General features: G+C 41.7%; 1 protein-coding gene across 1 annotated transcript in view; it reads left to right on the plus strand.

Annotated features, from left to right (window-relative positions):
* Positions 1–25,005, plus strand: part of MUC19 (mucin 19, oligomeric) — a 180,576-nt gene that overhangs the window by 73,251 nt on the left and 82,320 nt on the right. The window contains exons 50-61 of the mRNA XM_063619954.1: positions 713–811; positions 2,660–2,761; positions 2,994–3,095; positions 3,477–3,596; positions 7,288–12,764; positions 12,795–16,719; positions 17,333–17,410; positions 19,360–19,425; positions 19,532–19,585; positions 23,647–23,700; positions 24,356–24,409; positions 24,821–24,865. Of these exons, the coding sequence (XP_063476024.1) occupies positions 713–811; positions 2,660–2,761; positions 2,994–3,095; positions 3,477–3,596; positions 7,288–12,764; positions 12,795–16,719; positions 17,333–17,410; positions 19,360–19,425; positions 19,532–19,585; positions 23,647–23,700; positions 24,356–24,409; positions 24,821–24,865 (10,176 nt within the window). The remainder of the gene's footprint in view (positions 1–712; positions 812–2,659; positions 2,762–2,993; positions 3,096–3,476; positions 3,597–7,287; positions 12,765–12,794; positions 16,720–17,332; positions 17,411–19,359; positions 19,426–19,531; positions 19,586–23,646; positions 23,701–24,355; positions 24,410–24,820; positions 24,866–25,005) is intronic.

Genomic DNA, 25,005 nt, shown 5'->3' on the forward strand with positions numbered 1-25,005 from the left:
CATGATGTCAATTAACTTATTCTTTTATCCTCTGGATGCTCTGCAAACTGAAAGTGAATACAGGAGTTTAACTGCAATGCAAGACCAACCTCTTCAATGTTATAAAATAGAATTAGAATTTCTGCTGGGAGAGATAGGGAATTTGCATTTTTAATAGGCTCACCAGATGATTCTTACACACATTAATGTTGAAGAATTACTATCATTCAATATTCTTGAACAGAGAATATATTTGTGATGAAGAATATTGACCTGTTAATTGGGTAAAGAGGAAACAATTGCAATATTTTAGGTAGGAGGAAGGAAGACATGAATTTGGGTGGTGAAAGTAGCCATTGAAACATCATAAATAACCAAGTTGAGTTTAACAAATTTTATCATATTACTTTTATCCTCCTCTTCCTCCTCCTCCTCCCTCCTCTTCAAAACAAAACAAAACAGGAACAACCAGAATATCAGGTGAATTGACAACACTGGCAGGAAGAATGACTGGGATGCCAGGCAGTGAGTTGGGATTTAGTATCGAGTAAATGGCTAAGTAATTGCAGAAGCTTATTCATTCAAATCAATTACACTGATCAGAAACAAACTATTGAAATACTCAGACAAAAGGATAAATAATAGGGATGTCTAAGAATATTTAACAGTTGCCTTAGTTTCCTAGAAACTTTGGAAATTAATGTAATCCTAGCTGCCTTTGTATGTTGACCAGGTTCAACAGAAGGGTCTGTGGAAGCCACCACCAGCGCAGAGAGTGGAAACACAGCTGGAACATCAGGTACTGGGGCCACTGGCCCTGGAAACACAGCAGGTAAGACAAAGCACATCTTGTTGTCAGAGCAATGGTCAAACACAAAGGTTTTATATATAATTAGCATCAGTCCAAGTGAGTTTTAAAAAAAGAAGTTAATTATAAGAGAATAAGGAAAATTCTAGCAATAATAAGTTTAATAATGAACTTTTGTCAAAAAGCAGTTGCAGCATGGAAACAGTCTATAGGTAGAACCTCGTTATTTTTCAAATTGGATACAACTGGAAGATCAGATGCCGCAACCACTTTAGCTTCTCGTGAAGTCACATTTGAAATATTATTTATATCTAAAATTACGTTTAATTAGCAGAAGTGTGAGCTCTGATATCAAAATTTAATTTATCAAAAGAGATTATGAAGAATTCAGTACTTGTAAATAGATAAATGCAAATGTTACCGGAAAGTGCGGGAATCCTCGGTTCTTTTCTAACTTGGAAGAAATAATTCAGCCAAGAGGTGCATAGCAAGGATTAAGTAGAGAGTTTATTGAAGGAGGATGAAGTACATTCTTAGAGAGGAGTGGAAAACAGTTCTGAGCTGGTAGGGCTGAAAGAATAGTAGTAGCAGGGTTTATTTAAATATGAAGTACACTCTGAAACACAAGACAGAGTAGGGTGCTTGAAAGAATAAGCCAGCAGCAGCTAGTGCTGGGGGACTGCTTTTATGAGAATCTTACCTGATTATTCATGAAGGGGCGTGAGGGGTGTATTACTTGCATGCATGTTTCAGGATGTCTCTTTGGGCACGCATGCTCTGTCGTTGTACACGCTAGTACACACATTGCATGTCTCATTAGCATTTAAAATCTCCACCCAGGGATGTGCTTTTTACTCTTATAATGAGCAAAAGTCTACTGTAGGACAATTTTTTGGAGGAGTGTGCATGCTCGTCAGTGGGGGAAAGTCCCTAACCTGATTATCTCCATCTAGGGCCTGGTAAGTCCCCTTCAAGGCAAGAGGAGCTCAATCACAAGGCCAGAAGTAGCCAGTGTAGCTGTTGTCTTTTTCTGCTGCCTGTCAGTGGGCAGCACTGACTATGAGTTGACAGCGTCTCCAGGACTTCTTTTCCCAGGGACTCCCTTGCCTGCTCATTTCTGGCTATCTGCCTACTCTAACACAAACACTTGTATTTTGGTCGGACAATATTTATTGAGAGCTTAGTAATGTGTTAGGTACCAGAAGATGCTCTTATATTTACAAAGCTTAGAATTTTTAGAATAAAGTAATATTTAAACACATGAAAAAAGCAAAAAGTTAAGTAATATACAATTGGTAAATGCAGTTTGGAGAAGAATTTACTCTGGAATTATAACTTGTAGGTCATTCTAGAAAGAGGCACGTTCAGTGTTGAAGGCAAATCAGGATTGTGATGGGGTAATAGTACCTTATCAGATTAACATGTACACTCTTTCTGAGCAAGAAGTCCTAATATCACTAAACTGAGTAAATATTGTGAGTATAAATATGCTGGAAGAGATTTCCAAGTTGTTTCAGGTCACATTGATTGAATAACAGCGAGTTTCTTTTTTTTTTTTTTTTTGAGACAGAGTCTCGCTCTGTTGCCCGGGCTGGAGTGCAGTGGCGCAATCTCGGCTCACTGCAAGCTCCACCTCCCGGGTTCACGCCATTCTCCTGCCTCAGCCTCCGAGTAGCTGGGACTACAGGCGCCCGCCACCGCGCCCGGCTAATTTTTTTTTTTGTATTTTTTAGTAGAGACGGGGTTTCACCGTGGTCTCGATCTCCTGACCTCGTGATCCGCCCGCCTCGGCCTCCCAAAGTGCTGGGATTACAAGCGTGAGCCACCGCGCCCGGCCAGCGAGTTTCTTAAACTGTTTGTTTTCTCTGCAAGTCTCAGGCACACCTGTGGTACCACCTGGACCAACTCCTGGAGCTCCAGGTAGCAGCACCCCTGAGGAAGCAGGCACTGGAACCACCAGTTTTGGAAAATCAGGCAAGTCTGGACATGACTCCTTAACACTTCTCAACCCTGCCTTCCTCAGAAGTGTGTGATGTGGACTATTGGTCAGGCTATAACTGACATTAAATGTCAGAGCAAGGGGAAAGCATGGGGAAGATGCCCTTAATCCACTATACTTTAGAAATCTCAGTTCTGTGCTATCAGCATGGAATAGGGACCAGTACATTTGCAGCAGTGAGCCTGAACCATTGTTGTTGATAACCAGGGACCCCGACAGTATCTGCTGCCTCAACTACCAGTAGCCCTGTGAGTAAACACACCAATGCAGCCTCAGCCACAGCAGTGACAATCTCTGGAAGCAAACCAGGTAGGTAAAATGGGAGACCCAGCACTTGACAAGGGGCAATATGGGATGTTCGTGTGAATACTGTTCCTCAGAATCAATGTCATGCTGTTAGGCAAGTAAATCACTTAACCTCTGTAACCTCTGTAACCTCTGTGTTCGTATCTGTAAAATGTGGGTCAAAGTGATCTATTCTGTGAGCTTGGGATGAGGAGCCAAGGAAATAGTGAATAGTGTATGTCAAAGTACATTTTTTAAATGTGGAAAGGATCATTATTGTTATCGATACAGAAAAATGAAGATTTCTGTAATCTTTAGGTGGAAGTTAATTTAAGTGAGAATTGGTTATCTCATAGCTTAAGAAATTCTGTGAATGCGTCCTTTCCATTTTTGCCTTTGCCACAGGTACACCTGGAACACCAGGTGGTGCAACTAGTGGAGGCCAAATTACATCTGGATGGTCCAGCAGTGGTGCCAGCACAGGCTCTTCAAATACACCAGCTGAGATTAGCAAAGCACTAAAAGGTCACAAAAATGGGAGTCAGTGCAGAAACTTGTTTATAAAAGCTTATTCAGTAGGGTATTAATTCAGTTGAAAATCTTTCCTGCTTGAAACTTAGAGCACTGTTATTTAAATATTCTGTGAATCCATTAAAGAGGTTGCCATTGTATGCTTTGTTATTCAGTATTTATGCACTATTGGGGGTATCAATTAGCCCAATACCAGAAATCATATATAATAAAAATGATCTGATAATTTAGATATTTTCCATTATTAAACTAGACTAGTGCAGCATTTTAAATCTGATATTATCACACGGCCAATTTAGAAATCACTGGAATGTTACTTGATACAACCATAATGGAGTTAGTTTTTTTTAAAAAAAAGCAATAGTGACCCTCTAACATTTTATCTCATGGTTGGTCCATAATTGTTGTTTTTGAGTTAAGGGCTTCTTAGGATGTATTTGCTCATTTAGTTACAATTTCATTGTCTAAGTTCTGCATTTTTCCACACAAAATCACTCCGACAACAAGCTAACATAATTCAATATAGGCTAAAATACTAAATAATTACAAAATAATATGTTAGTTATTTTTGCAGATCATTAATTGATTATATGATTTTCCCATAATACAAATATTTAAGAATTCAATAAATTATTCTCTGCCACGAATAATATAATATGCTGTTGGGCATTAAAAAGTTACCTTACATCAAGCAAGAATATTCAAATTTCAAACTAGAATTCTTTTTTTCAATCTTTTGCAAAACACCGCTGTCTTTAGTATTTGAAATTGTTGTGGTTTAAAGTATTAGCATATTTTCCCATATGTTCTTTACTGAACAGAGATCTAGAACCTTGATGAACAGCTTTCCCCATTTCTAAGAACAATTTAATAAGTAACACTGCCTTCTGAATTGTTTAAACATTCAGAAATCAGTTTTCTTCCTAAAACCTTTACATGTGGGTTTTTAAAAGGCTTCTTTTCTAGAATTTGCAAGTAGGGCTTGTCTGTAACTCATTTGCTCAAAGCTGACCTGTTCAGGAAATATGTAAACTATGCAATGGGTGTTGCAGATCCCTTGCTAAACAATGTTTGTGTCTCGTAAGACTTAACTTGCTCCAGATGACTGAAGAGATAGATTATGAATCAATTTATTTATTTATATTTAAATACTTCTCAGAAAATAAGCCAATAAATGCCTGAAAAATATAATTAGTAGGATAAAATATTAGTAGATAAAAACATTCTTATATCTTAGTTTCTACTGGATATATTTAATACAATATTATTTATAGTATAAACATATGAGGCAGTCATTAACCATTATATAATATCATGTATAAGTTATCTTAATCTGTTTTAACAAAAGTAAAAATGATCATCAGAAAACAACTATACAAAGTATAAAATGGACAAATGTTTTCACATATATTAACTTACTTGAATCTTACAGACACCCTATACAGTCAATAATATATTAGTAATTATTCACATTTTATCTATGAAAAAATCCATGTGTTTACCCCAAAATCACAGGAGAAGTATGTTATTAGGCCAGGTCAGGGCCTGGATTGTTGATTCTTCATCCAGTCATTATCTTTTACTAGATAGACCACCAACATGGTGGATTTCTGTTAAAACTAGAGAAAGATCTTGTCACGTTGCCTATTTTTGTTTATGGTTGTGTTCCTAGTGCCTAGCTCAGTTCCTGGTTTGGGTATCTATTCTGTGTATATTCTGTGAATCCATTAAAGGGTATATTCTGTGAATCCATTAAAGAGGTTGCCATTGTATGCTTTGTTATTCAGTATTTATGCACTATTGGGGGTATCAATTAGCCCAATACCAGAAATCACATATAATAAAAATGATCTGATAATTTAGATATTTTCCATTATTAAACTAGACTAGTGCAGCATTTTAAATCTGATATTATCACACGGCCAATTTAGAAATCACTGGAATGTTACTTGGTACAACCATAATGGAGTTAGTTTTTTTAAAAAAAAAGCAATAGTGACCCTCTAACATTTTATCTCATGGTTGGTCTAGATCTCTTGATAAATATCTGGTGGGTATCTGGTAAATAATTCAGTAAGTGAATAGTAATTCCCAGTCTGGTAAAGGATGAAGAGGTTTTATTCTTATCAGAGAGGTAAAATAACAGGTCATATGGAAGGGAACCTTCTGGAAGGATTGGAGTTGTCAGGGGGTAGTAAACTCTTTTCTGCTCTACCCAGGTAGTGGAGTTTCACTGGAAACATGTACCCATACACACATAGACACACCACTGTGCAGATCCATGTCTCTACAGATCCAAGGTTTCCATCTTCATCTGGTTCCTTGGTGGTATTCTTGATATATTAGGATCTTCAGAACCAGAGCCTTCTGGGTGATACTGGATTTCCGTTTATGCTCACATCTGTTCTCTGAGTCTTCCCCATATTAGAAAATGTTACCATCACTGACTCAATTCACTCAGGTAAAAATATTATAGCTATCCTTGATGACTCTATTTTTTTTCGTACCTCTCATATCTAAACAAGGCCTGTTACGGCTACTTCCAACACATATCTTGACCCTATCCACTATTCTCAGTCTCCTTTATCACAGTTTTAGCCCAAGCCACTCATAAATTGTCAGAACTTCTGAAATCACCTCATAATTGTTCTTCTTATTTCTATAATGCACCCCCTGCCATATATTTTCTACAGAGTGTAAAGAGGGATTTTAAATGTATATCAATTCTATGCTATTTCTCCCCTCTTTAAAATTATAGCCCCTTGCATTTAGAAAAACCTTCAGTCTTCCTCCCCTGATTCATAACATTTCGCTTGCTCCTGCATATCTGACCTTACCTTGTAATATTCCTTGCCTCAGCTCCCATTATCCAGCTATACTCAACTTCTAGCTCTGCTTTTCCAGCAAGCATAGCTCTATCAGACTTATGACCTTTGTACTGGCTGTTACCTCTGCCTGGAATGCCATTCTCCTAGAGCTTCACTAGCAGCTTGCTTCTTGTTATCAGGCTTCAAAATAAAGACCATCTTCTCAGAGAAGCCTTTGCTAACCAGACAGTCTAAAATAGAACATCCCATTTGGTAGTACCAATTCACTTTATATTAATGCTCTGAATCTTTTCTTGTTTGTGAATTTGGTTATTGGTTGGCTAGTTATTTTATTTATGTCTACCTCTCTCTTCTCACTAGAATGCCGCACGGAGCAGAGAACTGTTTATCTGCATCCCCTTAGAACAGCTACTTAATCTCGCTTTAGTTTCTATTTTATAAAAGAGAAAAGTAATATTATATATCTCATAGTATTATTCTAATGGTAAAATGAAGCGATACTTATAAGTTGCTGACAACTTCTTTGACACACAGTAGATATTAGATAAATGATTTTTATGAAAATAAACAGAAGTTACGCTAGAGCTGGCACAGTGAAAATCACTGTGGTCCTAGGTACTCAGGAAGATTACTTGAACCCAGGAGTTTGTGATCAGCCTGGGCAACAAAGTGAGACTCTTTTTTAAAAAATAAGTTACAATGTAGCAAAAAGAAAAGTATGAAATAATATGGTGGTTATAGAGATGAAGAGGTATAAAAGCTGTACTAGAGAAATAAAGCCTCATGAGTCTTAAAGGTTAACCAAGGACCGAAACAGCTATTAATATCATTCTACTTTTACTATGTGTTTGTGACAGGGGCAACTGGATCATCAACCGGAGAGACAGAGACAAGTGGACCATCCGCTAAAGTAACAGGGAATTATGGACAATCATCTGAAACACCAGGGACAACTAAATCATCATCTGATGTTTCAGGGACAATGGGGCAATCAGATACAACGTCTGGACCATCAGTTGCAGTGACAAGGACTTCTGAACAGTTGTCAGGAGTCACAGGGGCATCTGAACCATCAGTTGGAGTATCAGGGACAACTGGACCATTAACTGAGATGTCAGGGACAACCAGACCATTAGTTTCAGGATTAAGGACAACTGGATCATTAGCTGAAGGATCAGGGGCAACTGGACCTTCATCAAGAGAATCAGTGACAACTAGACCATTAGCTGAAGGTTCAGGGACAAGTGGACAATCAGTTATAGGATCAAGAACAACTGGATTATCAGCTACAGAATTAGGGACAACTGTGTCTTTTACTGGAGGATTAGGTACAAGTAGATCATCTGCTAGAGAAACACAGACAACCGGACCATCAGCTGATGGGTCAGGAACAACTGGACCATCTGTTGTGAGATCAGGGACAACTAGATTATCAGTTGGAGTGACAAGAGCAACTGAATCATCACCTGGAGTGACAGGAAAAACTACACCATCAGCTGAAGAATCCAGAACAACTGGACCATCTGTTCTAGTGACAGGAACAACTGGACAATCAGGCCAAGGATCAGGGACAACTGGAAAATCTTTTATAGAATCAGGACCATCTGTTGTAGGATCAGGGACAACTGGACCAACATCTGCAGGATTAGGAACAACTGCACCATCAACCAGAAGATCAGGCACAACAAGACCATCAGTTGGAAGAACTGCGACAACTGGACAATCAGGTGCAGAATCAGGAACAACTGAATCATCAGCTGGAGTGACAGATGTAACTGGAACATCAGCTGAAGTATCAGGAAGAATTGAATCATCAGCTACAAGTAGACCACTAGGTGAAACTACAGGGACAACTATACCATCAACGGAAGGATCAGAGGCAACTGGACCATCTGTCATTGGATCAGAAACAACTAGACTATCAGTTATAGGATCAGGGACAACTGGAACTTCATCTGGAGGTTCAGGTGCAACAAGATCGTCAGGTGGAGGAATGGGGACAACTGGACAATCAACTGCAAGATCAGAAACAACTGGACCAATTTTTGGATTGACAGGAACATTTGGGCAATCTGCTACAGTGACTGGGACATCTTCAAATTCAGCTGGAGTGACAACATCTGAAAAATCACCTGGAGTGGCAATGACAACAGGACTATTGGTTGACAGATCAGCTACAACACAACCACCTATTTTAGAATCAGAAACAACTGAATCATCAGCTGGAGCAACAGTGACATCTGGACAATCAGCCAGAGTGACTGGGGCAACTGGACCATCAGCTGAAGAGACAGGAACAACTGGACCATCAATTGAAGGATCAGTTGCAACTGTACCATTTGTTATTGGATCAGAAACAACTAGACCATTAAATATAGGATCAGGGACAACTGGAACTTTATCTGGAGGTTCAAGTACAACAAGATCATCAGATGGAACAACGGGGACAACCAGAAAATCAACTGCAAGATCAGAAACAACTGGACCACTTTCTGGATTGACACGAACATCTGGGCAATTGGCTGGAGTGACTGGGACATCTTCAAAATCAGCTGGAGTAACAGTGACATCTGAAAAATCAGCTGGAGTTGCAGTGACAACAGGATCATTTCTTGAAAGATCAGTCACAACTGGACCACCTCTTTTAGAGTCAGAGGCAACTAGACCATCAGGTGGAGTAACAGTGACATCTGGACAATCAGCCAGAGTGACTGAAACAGTTGGAGCATCAGCTGGAGTGATAGGAACAACTGGACCATCAACTGAAGGATCAGGGGCAACTGGACCATCTGTTGTGGGATCAGGAACAACTAGACCATTAGCTGGTGAATCAGGTACAACTGAGTCATCAGCTGGAGTGACAGGGACAAGGCCATCATCATCAAGAGAATCAGCAACAACTGGACCATCAGATGAAGGATCAGTAACAACTGGACTATCAGCTGGAGTGACCGTGACATCTGGACAATCAGTTGGAAAGACTGGGACAACTAGAGCACCAGCTGGAGTCACAGAAACAACGAGACCATCTGTTGTCAAATCAGGGACAATGGGACCATCTGTCGTAGGAACAAGGACAAGTGGAACTTCATCTGGAGGATCAGGTGCAACAAGATCATCAGGTGGAGAAACAGAGACAACTGGCCAATCAGCTGTAAAATCAGGGACAACAGAATCATTTACTGGGTTGACAAGAACATCTGGGCAATCAGCTGGAATGACTGGGACATCTGCACAATCAACTGGAGTGGCACTAACAACAGGTCCTTTTGTTGAAGGATTAGTGACAACTGGATCATCTACTGTAGGATTAGAGACAACTAGACCTTCAGCTGTAGGATCAGGAAAAACTGGACCTCCTGTTGTAAAAGTGAAGACAACTGGACCATCAGCTGGAGTGACAGTGACATCTGGACAATCAGCTAGAATGACTGGGGCAACTGGACCATCAGTAGGAGTGACAGGAACAACTGGACCAACAAGTAAAGGATTAGGGACAATTAGACCATCTGTCGTAGGATTAGAGACTACTGAACCATCAGCTGAAGGATCAGAGACAACTGGACCACCTATTGTAGGAGAGACAACTGTACCATCAGCTGGAGTGACAGTTACATCTGGATACTCAGATAGAGTGACTGGGGCAACTGAATCATTGGCTGGAGTAACAGGAACCACTAAACCATCTGTTGTAGGATCAGTGACAACTGGACCATCTGTTACAGAAGTAGAGACAACTGCAAAAACTTCATCTGGAGGATTAAGTACAACTATATCATCAGTTGGAGGAACAGGGACCACTGGACAATCACCTGAAAGATCAGGGACAACAGGACCATTTACTGGATTGACAGGGACATCTGCACAATCAGCTGGAGTGACAATGACATCTGTCCAATCAGCTGGAGTGGTAGTAACAACAGGACTAAATGTTGATGGCTTAGGGACAACAGGAAAGGCTCTTGTACGATCAGGAACAACTGGATTATCAGCTGAAGCTACAGGGACAATTGGACCATCAAATGGAGGATTAGAGAAAACTGGACCATCTATTACTGGATCAGGAACAACCAGACCATTAGTTACAGAATCATGGACAGCTGGAACTTCATCTGAAGGACAGAGTACAACAAGTCCATCAGTTAGAGGAACAGAGACAACTGGACAATCAGCTGCAGGATCAGTGACAACAGGGCCAGTTACGGAATACACAGAAATCTCTGGTCCATCAGCTGGAGTGACAGTGACACCTAGACAATCACCTACAGTGACTCGGACAACTGGATCATCAGCTGCAATATCAGGGACAACTGTACAATCTCTTACAGTATCAGAGACCACTAGACCATCATCTGGACAAACAGAAATAACTGGATCATCAGTTGAAGAATCAGGGACAACTGAATCATCAGCTGTAAGGTCAGGGACTACTGGACCAACAGCTGGAGTGACAGGTACAAATGGACCATCATCAACTGGAGTGACAGGGATAACTGGATCATCACCTGGAGTGACAGGGACAACTGGATCATCTGCAAGATCAGGGACAAGTATACCATCAGTTGGAAAAACAGGAACAACTAGAACATCAGTTGAAGAATCAAGTACAACTGGACCATCAGCTGGAATAACAGGTACAAATGGACTATCAGCTGAAGTGACAGGGACAACTGGACCATTAGCTGGAGGGACAGGGACAACTGGACTATCAGCTGGATGGACAGGGACAACTGGACTGTCAGCTGGGGTGACAGGGACAGCTGGACTGTCAGCTGGAGAGACAGGGACAACTGGACTATCACCTGGAGTGACACGGACAACAAGATCATCAGCTGGGGTAACAGAGAGAACAGGACTATCAGCTGGGGTGACAGGGACAACTGGACTGTCAGCTGAAGTGACAGGGACAACTAGACTATCAGCTGGAGTAACAGGTACAACTGGACCACCAGCTGGGGTGACAGGGACAACTGAACTATCAGCTGGGGTGACAGGGAAAACTAGATCATCAGCTGGAGTGACGGGGACAACAGGACTATCATCTGAAGTGACAGAAACAACTGGATTATCGTATGGGGTGATAGGGACAACTGGACTATCAGCTGGGGTGACAGGGACAACTGAACTGTCAGCTGGGGTGACAGGGGCAACTGGACTGTCAGCTGGGGTGACAGGGACAGCTGGACTGTCAGCTGGAGAGACAGGGACAACTGGACTATCACCTGGAGTGACACAGACAACAAGATCATCAGCCGGGGTAACAGGGAAAACAGGACTATCAGCTGGGGTGAAAGGGACAACTGGACTGTCAGCTGAAGTGACAGGGAAAACTAGACAATCTAGTGGAGTGACAGGGACAACTAGATCATCAGGTGGAGTGACAGGGATAACTGGACTATCAGCTGGGGTGACAGGGATAACTAGACCATCAGCTGGAGTGACAGGGACAACTACAGTATCAGCTGGAGTAACAGGGGCAACTGGACTATCAGCTGAAGCAACAGGGATAACTAGACTATCAGCTAGGGTGACAGGGACAACTGGACTATCTGCTGGGGTGACAGAGACAATTGGACTATCAGTTGAAGTGACAGGGAGAACTGAACCATCAGCTGGGGTGACAGGGACAACTGGATCATCAACTGGAGTGACAAGGATAACTGGATTATCAGCTGGAGTGACAGGGACAAGGGGACTGTCAACTGAAGTGACAGGAACAACTGGACTATCAGCTGCAGTGACAGGGACTACTGGGCTATCAGCTGTAGTGACAGAGACAGCTGGATCATCTGCAAGATCAGGGACAAGTATCCCATCAGTTGGAGAAACAGGAACAACTAGAACATCAGTTGAAGAATCAAGGACAACTAGAACATCAGCTGGAATAACAGGTACAAATGGACTATCAGCTGAAGTGACAAGGACAACTCGACCATTAGCTGGAGGGACAGGGACAACTGGACTATCAGCTGGGGTGACAGGAACAATTGGATCATCAGCTGTGGTGACAGGGATAAATGGACTATCAATTGGAGTGACAGGGACAACTGGACCATCAGATGAAGAGACAGGGGCAACTGGACCATCAGCAGAAGTGACAGGGACAACTGGACCATCAGCTGAGGTGACAGGGACAAGTAGACTATCAGCTGAAGTGACAGGGACAACTGGCCCATCAGCTGAAGTGACAGGACTACCTGGAGTATCAGCCAGGGTGACAGGGACAATTGGATCACCAGCTGGAGTGACAAGGACAACTTGGCCATCAGCTGAGGTGACAGGTATAGCTGGACTCTCAGCTGGGGTGACAGGGACAACTGGACTATCAGCTGAGGTGACAGGGACAATGAGATCATCAGCTGAGGTGACAGGGACAACTGGACTATCAGCTGAAGTGACAGGGACAACCAGACCATCAGCTGGAGTGACAGGGACAACTGGACTATCAGCTGAAGTGACAGGGACAACTGAACCATCAGCTGGGGTGACAGGGACAACTGGATCATCAACTGGGGTGACAGGGATAACTGGATTATCAGCTGGAGTGACAGAGACAACTGGACTGTCAACTGAAGTGACAGGGACAACTGGACCATCAGCTGGGGTGACAGGGACAACTGGATCATCAACTGGGGTGACAAAGATAACTGGACTATCAGCTGGAGTGACAGGAACAACTGGACTGTCAACTGAAGTGACAGGGACAACTGGACTATCAGCTGGAGTGACTGGGATAACTGGGCTATCAGCTGTAGTGACAGAGACAACTGGCTCATCTGCAAGATCAGGGACAAGCATAACATTAGTTGGAGAAACAGGAACAACTAGAGCATCAGTTGAAGAATCAAGGACAACTAGACCATCAGCTGGAATAACAGGTACAAATGGACTATCAGCTGAAGTGACAGGGACAACTGGACCATTAGCTGGAGGGACAGGGACAACTGGACTATCAGCTGAGGTGACAGGGACAACTGGACTATCAGCTAGGGTGACAGGGATAGCTGGACTCTCAGCTAGGGTGACAGGGACAATGAGATCATCAGCTGAGGTGACAGGGACAACTGGACTATCAGCTGAAGTGACAGGGACAACCAGACCATCAGCTGGAGTGACAGGGACAACTGGACTATCAGCTGGAGTGACTGGGATAACTGGGCTATCAGCTGTAGTGACAGAGACAACTGGATCATCTGCAAGATCAGGGACAAGCATAACATCAGTTGGAGAAACAGGAACAACTAGAACATCAGTTGAAGAATCAAGGACAACTAGACCATCAGCTGGAATAACAGGTACAAATGGACTATCAGCTGAAGTGACAGGGACAACTGGACCATTAGCTGGAGGGACAGGGACAACTGGACTATCAGCTGAGGTGACAGGGACAACTGGACTATCAGCTGGGGTGACAGGGACAACTGGACTGTCAGCTGGGGTGACAGGGACAATTGGATCATCAGCTGTGGTGACAGGGACAACTGGACTATCAGCTGCAGTGACAGGGACAAGTGGACCATCAGCTGGAATAACAGGTACAAATGGACTATCAGCTGGAGTGACAGGGACAACTGGACCATTAGCTGGAGTGACAGGGACAACTGGACTATCAGCTGGGGTGACAGGGACAACTGGACTATCAGCTAGGGTGACAGAGAGTACTGTACTATCAGTTGAGGTGACAGGGACAATTGGATCATCAGCTGTGGTGACAGGGATAAATGGACTATCAGCTGTGGTGACAGGGACAACTGGACCATCAGCTGAAGAGACAGGGGCAACTGGACCATCAGCTGAAGTGACAGGGACAACTGGACCATCAGCTGGAGTGACAGGGATGACTGGACTATCAGCTGAAGTGACAGGGACAACTGGCCCATCAGCTGAAGTGACAGGGTTACCTGTAGTAACAGTTGGGGTGACAGGGACAATTGGATCATCAGCTGTGGTGACAGGGACAACTGGACTATCAGATGGAGTGACAGGGACAAGTGGACCATCAGCTGGAATAACAGGTACAAATGGACTATCAGCTGAAGTGACAGGGACAACTGGCCCATCAGCTGAAGTGACAGGGCTACCTGTAGTAACAGCTGGGGTGACAGGGACAATTGGATCACCAGCTGGAGTGACAGGGACAACTAGGCCATCAGCTGTGGTGACAGGGATAACTGGACTATCAGCTGAGGTGACAGGGACAACTGGACTATCAGCTAGGGTGACAGGGATAGCTGGACTCTCAGCTGGGGTGACAGAGACAATTGGACTATCAGCTGGGGTGACAGGGACAATTGGATCATCAGCTGGGGTGACAGGTACAAATGGACTATCAGCTGGAGTGACAGGGACAACTGGACCATCAGCTGGAGTGACAGGGACAACCGGACTATCAGTTGGGGTGAGAGGGACAACTGGACTATCAGTTGGGGTGACAGGGACAACTGGACTATCAGCTGCAGTGACAGGGACAAGTGGACCATCAGCTGGAATAACAGGTACAAATGGACTATCAGCTGAAGTGACAGGGACAACTGGACCATTAGCTGGAGTGACAGGGACAACTGGACTATCAGCTGGGGTGACAGGGACAACTGGACTATCAGCTAGGGTGACAGAGAGTACTGGACTATCAGCTGAGGTGACAGGGACAATTGGATCATCAGCTGTGGTGACAGGGATAAATGGACTATCAGCTGGAGTGACAGGGACAATTGGACCATCAGCTGAAGAGACAGGGGCAACTGGACCATTAGCTGGAGTGACAGGGACAACTGGACCATCAGCTGGAGTGACAGGGATAACTGAACTATCAGCAGAAGTGACAGGGACAACTGAACTATCAGCTGAGGTGACAGAGAAAACTGGACCATCAGCAGAAGTGACAGGGAAAACTGGGCTATCAGCTGGAGTGATGGAGACAACTGGACCATCAGCTGAAGTGACAGGGACAACTGGATCATCAGCTGGGGTGACAGGGACAACTGGACTATCAGCTGGAGTGACAGGGACAAGTGGACTATCAGCTGGGGTGACCGGGACAACTGGCCCATCAGCTGAAGCGACAGGGCTACCTGGAGTATCAGCTGGGGTGACAGGGACAATTGGCTCACCAGCTGGAGTGACAGGGACAACTCGGCTATCACCTGTGGTGACAGGGATAACTGGACTATCAGCTGAGGTGACAGGGACAACTGGACTATCAGCTGGGGTGACAGGGACAATTGGATCATCAGCTGGGGTGACAGAGATAACTGGACTACCAGCTGGAGTGACAGGGACAACTGGACCATCAGCTGGCGTGACACAGTCAACTGTACTATCAGCTGAGGTGACAGTGACAACTGGACAATCTGTTGGAGTGACAGGGACAACTGGATCATCAACTGGAGTGACAGGGACCACTGGACTATCAGCTGGGGTGACAGGGATAACTGGACTATCAGCTGGAGTGACAGGGACAACTGGACAGTCAGCTGAAGTGACAGGGGCAACTGGACAATCTGTTGGAGTGACAGGGACAGCTAGATCATCAGGTGGAGTGACAGGGATAACTGGACTATCAGCTGGAGTGAGACAGACAACTGTTTCATCTGCAAGATCAGGGACAAGTATACCATTAATTGGAAAAACAGGAACAACTAGAACATCAGTTGAAGAATCATCAACAACTGGACCATCAGCTAGAATAACAGGTACAAATGGACTATCAGCTGAAGTGACAGGGACAAATGAACTATCAGCTGGGGTGACAGGGACAATTGGATCATTAGCTGGAGTGACAGGGACAACTGGACTATCAGCTGGAGTGACAGGGACAACTTTCCCATTAGCTGGGGTAACAGGGACAACTGGACCATCAGCTGGAGTGACAGGAATAGCTGCACTGTCAGTTGGAGTGACAGGGAAAAGTGGACTATCAACTGGAGTGACAGGGAAAACAGGACTATCAGCTGGAGTGACAGGGACAACTGGACCTTCAGCTGAAGCAACAGGGAAAACTGGACTATCAGCTGGAGTGACAGGGATCACTGAACCATTTACTGAAGTGACAGGGACAACTGGATTATCAGCTGGGGTGACAGGGACCACTGGACCATCAGCTGAAGTGACAGGGACAACTGGACTATCAGCTGGGGTGACAGGGAAAACTAGATCATCAGCCGGGGTAACAGGGACAACTGGATTATCTGCACAATCTGGGACAAGTATACCATCAGCTGGAAAAACAGGAACAACCAAAATATCCGTTGAAGAATCAAGGACAACTAGACCATCAGCTGGAATAACAGGTACAAACTATCAGCTCGAGTGACAGGGACAACTGGACCATCAGTTTGCACAACCACTGTAGCAAGAAGAACTACAGGAGAGCCAGGAAGTAAGGTTACAGCCCCTGAAGGCAAGTCTAGTTAGCTAAAGATAGGTCATTTAATGTGAACAATGTAATTTTTGGTTTTCCAGACTTGAATACTGTGTAAGTTTATCACAATTAAATATGTTATTAAGAACTCAAATTGGTGAACAATGATGGGGGCTTTCCAGAATATTATAGATTCCTTAGACTTTTTGAGTTTATGTTTTCATGAGGGCTACTGTAGGTGTTGGCAAGGGATGCACAGCTGGAGCACCAGACTCTGGGGCCACTACAGTTGGGAACTCAGCAGGTGCAGCTCACCTGGGTACTCTGGTGTGGTCCAACATAAGCGTGGCTGAGACGTCCAATTATGATCGTAAGATGAATCAATTATGATTTAACCAAGGACCTAAATTGTGGAGAAGTGATTAAGAGATGACCTAGATTTATCAATGTCTAAATTTGAATTTTACATAAGGGGCAGTAAGTTCATTATATTTACTAAGATGAACCATGTCAAGCTGATAATCAATTAGTGCTTTAACCAGGCAAAACTGAAGAACCATATGGAACCACCCCTGGAACAGGTGAAAGCAGGACCAGATTAACCACACCTGGAAAATCAGGCAAGTGGGGTCGCAAGAATTTGGTTCCAACTATAGCACAACATAAGGTTTTCTTTTTTTTCTTTTTCTTTTTTTTAAAGACAGAGTCTCACTCTCACCCAGGCTGGAGTGCAGTGACAAGATCTCAGCTCACTGCAACCTCCGCCTCCCAGGTTCAAGCAATTCTCATGCCTCAGCCTCCCAAAGTAGTTGGGATTACAGGCACGCACCACCATGCCTGGCTATTTTTTATTTTTATTTTTATTTTTATTTTATTTTTAGTAGAGACAGAGTTTCACCATGTTGGCCAAACTGGTCTCGAACTCCTGACCTCAAATGATCTGCCCGCCTTGGCCTCCCAAACTGAACATAAGGTTTTCTGATCAATGTACTTATGGTAATGAGTATATTGTAAATAAGGAAATCAGAAAGTCAGATCCAAATCATCGATTAGGTTCACGCAAAAGTAATGGCAAAAATCGTAAATACTTTTGCACCAACCTAATAGTATTTAGGACCTTATATTTTGTTAGGTGTTTTAGGACTAGGATGAAAGGAAAACAAATTGTCTGTCTTTACAGTGCTGATTCTATCAGGAAATAAACCTTAAATGAAGAAGCTTAAAGCAAGAAAATAATTGAGCACTTTTTGGTCAGTCAGGAACTGTTATAAGTTATGTAAACATGTCACTAATTTTCACAGCGACTGCTGAGATAAGTGTTATTTTTATTCACATTTTCAAATGAGGAAGTCAAGGAGAAGTTTAGTTAGCTGCTGCAAGTGATAATGTACACCAGAGAGTTCTGTCCTCAGAGCCTATTTCTTACCTTGTACACCATCCTCCCTCCTATGGCAGTGGGTATAAACTAGAGCAGAAAGGAAATATATTCCCTGGTGGGGATATCTCAATAGCGTCTCAGATATGCCAAATGCAACCTCCCAAAGAAAATCAGATTAATGAAAAGTCTACTATAGCAGAAGTATTTGGACATTTTCAATTATAACAGCAATGTCTCATGTTTTACTATTTAATTAAATTTTGTTTAATTATTTTTATTGCCATCTGTGTGTCAGGCACTGTGATAAGTGTGTGGGCACAGATGTGAATGAGTCTGACAGGGCCACTACTCTCAGGACATCCTGTCTAGTGGGGGATTTAGCCAGTAAGAGAAAAGTATCTCAATAGTATTACAATTAATGTTTAGTGCTAAGAATAAGGTGAGAGTGCCAGGACAGTGACCTTCCACCTGGTGTCCCAAAGAATGAAGAGGCAGTTTTCAGATAAAGAGGATAAGACAGGGAGGGAAATGCTAAGAGAGCTCCATGGGGAAGGAAGTCAAAGGATCTTAGAAAGTTTAAAGTAGAAAGAAGCCAGGTTTCCCAGTGCTCTGTTAGGAAGCCAGAGGGTGTACAAAATAAGCCCAGAGAAGTCAGAAGGACCCTGTTCACACAGAACAGAGCCTTGCCGCACAAGTTAAGGATTTTAGACTTGTTGCTATGAGCTAAGGGAAGTTACCAGAAGGTGAGAGACAGAAGAGTGACATGATCAGCTTCCTAGTTTTAAAAGATCAGTAAGACTGCAAATGTGAAGAATTGTATAAAGTGAAAATGGAAGCAGAGAGATTTGCTAGGAAGCTATTGCTCAATCAAGATAAGAGGCAATGGTTTGGGATAAATTATGGTGGTGGATGGAAAAAAGGGAAAAATTCAAAACCTATTTCTGGAGAACCATCAAGGGAATTTGGCGGGTTTGATGGGGATTTGGTTAAGAGTACTTTTCAAGTTAATATTTAGTTACTAGGATGATGGTTCTATCAATTCTTAAAATAGGGAATGTGAAGGAGCAGCAGTTTGTGGTGGGAAGATCACAGGTTCATGTTTGAAAGTTGAATTTGAGATGTCAGGGAGAAGTCCAAATGAAAATTTTGGATTATGCTATTAAGATTCTTTTTCATTTGTTTTAAATTCAGCTACAACTGGAGTGCCTGCTGCAACTTCCCCAGGAGCTGAAGGTGAAAGCATAGCTTCCACGTCAGGTACTGGAACCACAACTGGGCTTAAAGTAGTTATGTTGATAAATATCTGGATAGTGTTCCAATAAAATAAGAACACTGCTCCTGACTTTACACTTTTTAATCTCAGTTGCCACGGGAGCCATCCCTGGGTCAGCAATTGCACCAGGAAGTGCCACTACTGGTAAGTAAGCAGGGGGATGTCAGATGTATTTTTGATTTGTTTTCATGCTCATTGCTTAATTTAAAACAGTAGAATCATTAATAATAATAATGCCAGTTAATTACAATGTCTTTAAATATATTATCTCACAAATTACTTGAACATTATTATCTCATTTTGCTCATGAGGAACTTAGACAAAGATATTACCTAAGTTGATATGTTCCTTCAGCAAGCCAAATGGTGAAATCAATATTTTTCTTAATTGTTTATTGATTCCAAAACTGTGCTCTTCAGTGTGACGTCTTCCTTTGCTAAAGCAAAATATACAATGTTCTTTAATAACCCATCAATAGGCCAGGCGCGGTGTCTCATGCCTGTAATCCCAGCACTCTGGGAGGCTGAGACAGGTGGATGCCGTGGTCAACAGATAAGACCATCCTGGCCAACATGGTGAAACCCCATCTCTACTAAAAATATAAAAATCAGCAGGGCATGGTGGTGCGCACCTGTAGTCCCAGCTACTCAGAGGCTGAGGCAGGAGAATCGCTTGAACCAGGGAGGTGGAGATTGCAGTGAGCTGAGATCAGGTCACTGCACTCCAGCCTGGGCGATGGAGCGAGACTCCATCTCAAAACAAACAAACAAACAAACAAAAAACACTAATAAAGCTCGCTTTTAAAATCACAAAGCTTAAATGTTTCCCATTTCTAACTAAAAGAATTGGAGCAGCAGGTAAGAAAAATAAGTTTTTTATTGTAATAAACTGTGGCACTTCCTATTCTGAAATAAGATTTGGAGAATTTTATTTGACAAAACTATAATATTATTGTTTTATAAGTCCAAATTTTAAACTTTCCTTCTTTTTATGATGATTCACAAATACTCATAGGGCAATTTGTTTTTCCTAACACTGAGTAAATGAACAAAATTATTATTTCAAGGCTACAGTCTATTATTGTTTAAGGTTCTCAACTAGTAATATACTTGGTATGATAGTACTTGAGAAATACATCATTTCTCAATGTGCAGGTCTCTAACAGAACCCAGACTCTAATGACTACATTGCTCATTAACAGTTTAAGGAATAGAATACTTACCTTTTTTTTTTCTGGTGAAGATTTATGCTGCATTATTCTAACTACTATTATAAAATCTCCTGTGTAAATTAATTTTACCAACTGATTGCTAGAAAATAATTAATTCAGTAATTTAATTCAAACTAAATTTGTATTAACACTATTCAATCTATGGTTATGCAGATATAAACAAATTGGCATGATTCACATTATATATTGAACAACATAACTATAAGTTAACAACATGGCCATGAACAGGTAGCTATTGGGGGACAATGTGTGACTATTGGGGCATAGTATGTATTTTATCATTTTTGGCACTTTATAATTTCAAGACGGCTTTAATTAAATGTAACCAAATAATAATTACCTGTGTATAAATATTTTTCTTAGAAAAAAGGCAGTGTTTTGTTTTCAGTTTGATAATCTGTAATCATAGAAATCATACATGATTCTTTAAAAGAGCACTTTACAATATGTCTCACGAGAGAACATTTACTCTGACTTAAATTTCTAAGATAAGCCTCTATGGGAATAACATCTGTTTCTTAAACAAAATTTAATTATCATGACATTTGACACGCTGAAGCAAATTTTTTAAATGAAATTAAAATAAATTCTTTAATTTAAATATGGATTTAATTTATCCTTTAGTAAGCGCTGTTAGAATTCCACCACAACTAATTGTCGGTAAGCTGAAATTCAATGACATAAAAATTTATTTCTGCACAATGTGCTTGAAATAGAATTTCTATCTTTTCCATTTGAGCACTGAAAAACATTTAAAGGACTGTGTGTGACATGCGTCTCAAATTATAACCTGATATACAAATTAATCTTTGCAAATGGAAATAAATCAAATATTTACATTTATAAATAGATTTGATTTTAAATTTTAGTGCCATCAAAAAAGCCTGAAGTAGCAGGTGAGAAAATATGAGATTATAAATGTGCATTTGAAAAAATAATGTTACATTAATGGAATAGAACACATGGTACCAGAAGTCTTACTTTATCTGATTAATAAAACATGAACTTCAAATCTGATGTTTGTAGAATAGGGCTTTTGATTTTTCTATTCTCATGTCTTCTTAAATCATAATAAAGGTGTATTGAATCCTTTATATAATACTTAAATTCTACAGTGATTGTATACAAGTATACAAACTCAGACAGACCAAAATCACTACCAAAACATCCCCCTTATTAAAAAGAGGCAGCACCGTATTTCTCAGCATATTAGAGTTATTGTCACCTACTATTTACAAGAAAATTATTTAGCTTTTAATGTATTCTGATATCTCTTTTTTAAACTTAAAAACAGTTTTAAAAAATAAGCAAAAGTAGCTGATTCTTTTTTTTGTTTGCTTTTTTTTTCAAGACAGGGTCTTGCTCTGTCACCCAGGCTGGAGGGCAGTGGCACGATCTTGGCTGACTGCAACCTCCACCTCCTGGGTTCAAGTGATTCTCTTGCCTCAGCCTCCTGAGTAGCTGGGATTACAGGTGCGTGCCACCACGCCTGGCTAATTTTTTGCATTTTTTAGTAGAGATGGGGTTTCGCTATGTTGGCCAGGCTGGTCTCGAACTCCTGACCTCAGGTGATCTGCCCACCTCAGCCTCCCAAAGTGCTGGGATTACAGGCATAAGCCACCGCGCCTGGCCAAGAAGCTGATTCTTTAGAACATCTCACTTTAAAAAAAAAAATGATTTCTCCTTCTGATGCTTTTAGCACTTACATTGGAATATAAGCTCCCTGAAAACAGGCATTTTTGTCTTATTTTTCACTGATTTAAAACCTCTTTATGGCCCTTATCTGATGAGGTGATTGATCTCCATACTTGTCCCCCGATCCATTAGATTCTACCTTTGTTGAAAGGGGACCAAGCCTTATGCATCATTAATGTCTTACTTGAGGAGCTTTCTGTATAACAAACACTCAATACAGCTGAAATATGTTTAGCTTTCATTCACTATCTATTTGAATAATGTAGGCATTATTTTCCCTAATTTCCTGGTAAGGAAACTGAGGTTCAGAGATTTTTAACCTGTTTAAAACCACACAACTCTTTTGATTCCAATGCCTGAGCTCTTTCTACTCCTCTGTATTTCCTTTAGTCTAGACTATTGTAGGCAAGTTTCCTGTCTTCCAGTTTTCTCTGTTCTCAGATGTGTTCTATCCGAAGCAGTGGTCAGTGGTCCTCTATTGACTGTTATCTCCGTTCATGTCATTTCTGTCATCAGTCCATGTTAGCAGCTACCCATTGCCCTTTAAGTAAATTCTAAATGCTTTAGTGTAGTATTTGAGTCCTTGGAGACCCCATCTTCTTTCCAAACTTCTCATTAGCCCCCTTCACATAACAACTTTTAGCCTCACTTGAATTAGTTGTTGGCACTGTTAGAAGTTTCTTTATAAAATTTTATAGACTGATCACTAGGAAGTTGTTTTCTCACTGAATTTGAGCTAAATTTCCAGTCATTTTTCACTCATTCTATGTTTATATAACACATATTGCTATGTTTCCCTAAACCTTGGCTCTTACTATGTCTTTTGCCTGATGTTCCCTTCCTGGACTTCACATAGACGAATCCTAAGCAGTGGTAAAGATCTAGATGCTGTCTTTTCCAGAAAGCCTTCCTTGACCCCACTAAGAAGGAGTAATGCTCAGCAGTTTCTCATTGTGTCAGGTACTCAGTGTATATAAACTGTCTTTTGTAGCAGAGAGCTAAGGCATACTGAGATCAAACTAGGTGAACACAAGAGAAGATCGTCTTTCATCTTTGTCAGGGAAGGCCACGAAAGGGCGTCTCAAGTAGAGAACATTGCCACTCCCTATGATTTACAAATGGAATCGTTCAAGCAGAGAAACTCGTAGAATTATAGATTTGTTAAGTACCCAGAAAAGGCTACTTGTTATAGCAAAGAACACACAGATAGCGTCTAGATTCAGATCTTCTCATGGCAGAATGAGTCAGTATGGTGACCTCTGGACTTTCTGTGTTTCAGGTACCACTGGGGTAACCACTGGCACAACTCTTGCCCCTAGAAGTTTCAACACAGGTGAGAACAAGCTGAGTAGAATTTTCCCATTGGAACTTATTTCAAGGAGCTATCTCCTCAGGTCTTATTTCTAGGCAAAATTATCACGATAATAATCCAAAATCCTTAATGTCTTCCCAGTTGTGTCTTTCTTCTTTTCCTCATCCTCAGAGGCCACAAGTTCCTAGGAGGGAGTAGAATCTCTGTAGGTGGAATAGCTCTAGCTCAGCCTGCTAAGCCATTACTGCACTTTTTGATCATCTTTCATTAAGCAATGTTGCCTGAAATGCAGCCACACTGCTTTATTCTATAAACTAAACCTTTAAAAAAATGCAAAACAGTTAATAAATAACAAATGACAAGCTTCAGGAGCCTAAGACTTCCTTCTACCCCAAGGAGTTCATTCAGTGCACTAAGAAGTCAAGTTACTGGCCACCAGACATATGTGTACTGAGAAAACTTCCATTTCCAAGCACCGAATCTCAAAGACACTAAAGCGCCTAGAATGTTGTTAGGAAATTTACTATAAGGAAGAGATGCTACATTGGAAACACAGATTAATTCTTGCCATTTGAAAGCTCAAAGAAAAAGCATCCTAATATATTGTAAGAAATACAAATTTTTGAAAAAGCAATGCCCTAGTCATGGCATGTTGACCACCATTTCTTTATTTCAGGAACTTCTGGTGGAATTTCTGGAAAAACCCTCAAATCTGGAAGTTATGTCTCAGGTAAGTCACCACATACCAGGACATCGTAGAGGGAGCCACTTAGGTAACACAGTTGACCCAGCATGCTTTATTTTTCTTTTCTTTCCTTTCTTTTTTTTTTTTTTTTTTTTTTTGAGATAGGGTCTCACTCTGTTGCCCAGACTAGAGTACAGGGGCATGATCTTGACTCACTGCAGCCTTGACCTCCTAGGCTCAGGTGATCCTGCCATCTCAGCCTCCCAGGTAGCTGGGAATACAGGATATTTTTTTTTGTAGAGATGGGGTTTCACTATGTTGTCCAGTCTGGTCTCAAACTCCTGGACTCAAGTGATCTGCCAGCCTCGGCCTCCCAAAGTGCTGCAATTATAGGTGTGAGCCACCACACCCAACCGTCAGCATGTTCTTACTTCATTCCTTTCTTTTCTTTCTCAGAGGCTACAATGGCTACAGGGACTCCTGGAGCAGGACTGTCAGGAGGTGAGTGTTCTCATTCCAAGACTTTGGATTCTGTTGATTCATTGTTTGGGATTGCAGCTTAAAACAGAAGAATACGAAGGCTGAGGACACATTTTACACAAGGCCAAGTCAAATTGTGAATCTCTCTGGAACTGCCATTT

The sequence above is a fragment of the Symphalangus syndactylus genome, chromosome 17 (assembly GCF_028878055.3).
Source record: "Symphalangus syndactylus isolate Jambi chromosome 17, NHGRI_mSymSyn1-v2.1_pri, whole genome shotgun sequence".
Lineage (NCBI taxonomy): Eukaryota > Metazoa > Chordata > Mammalia > Primates > Hylobatidae > Symphalangus > Symphalangus syndactylus.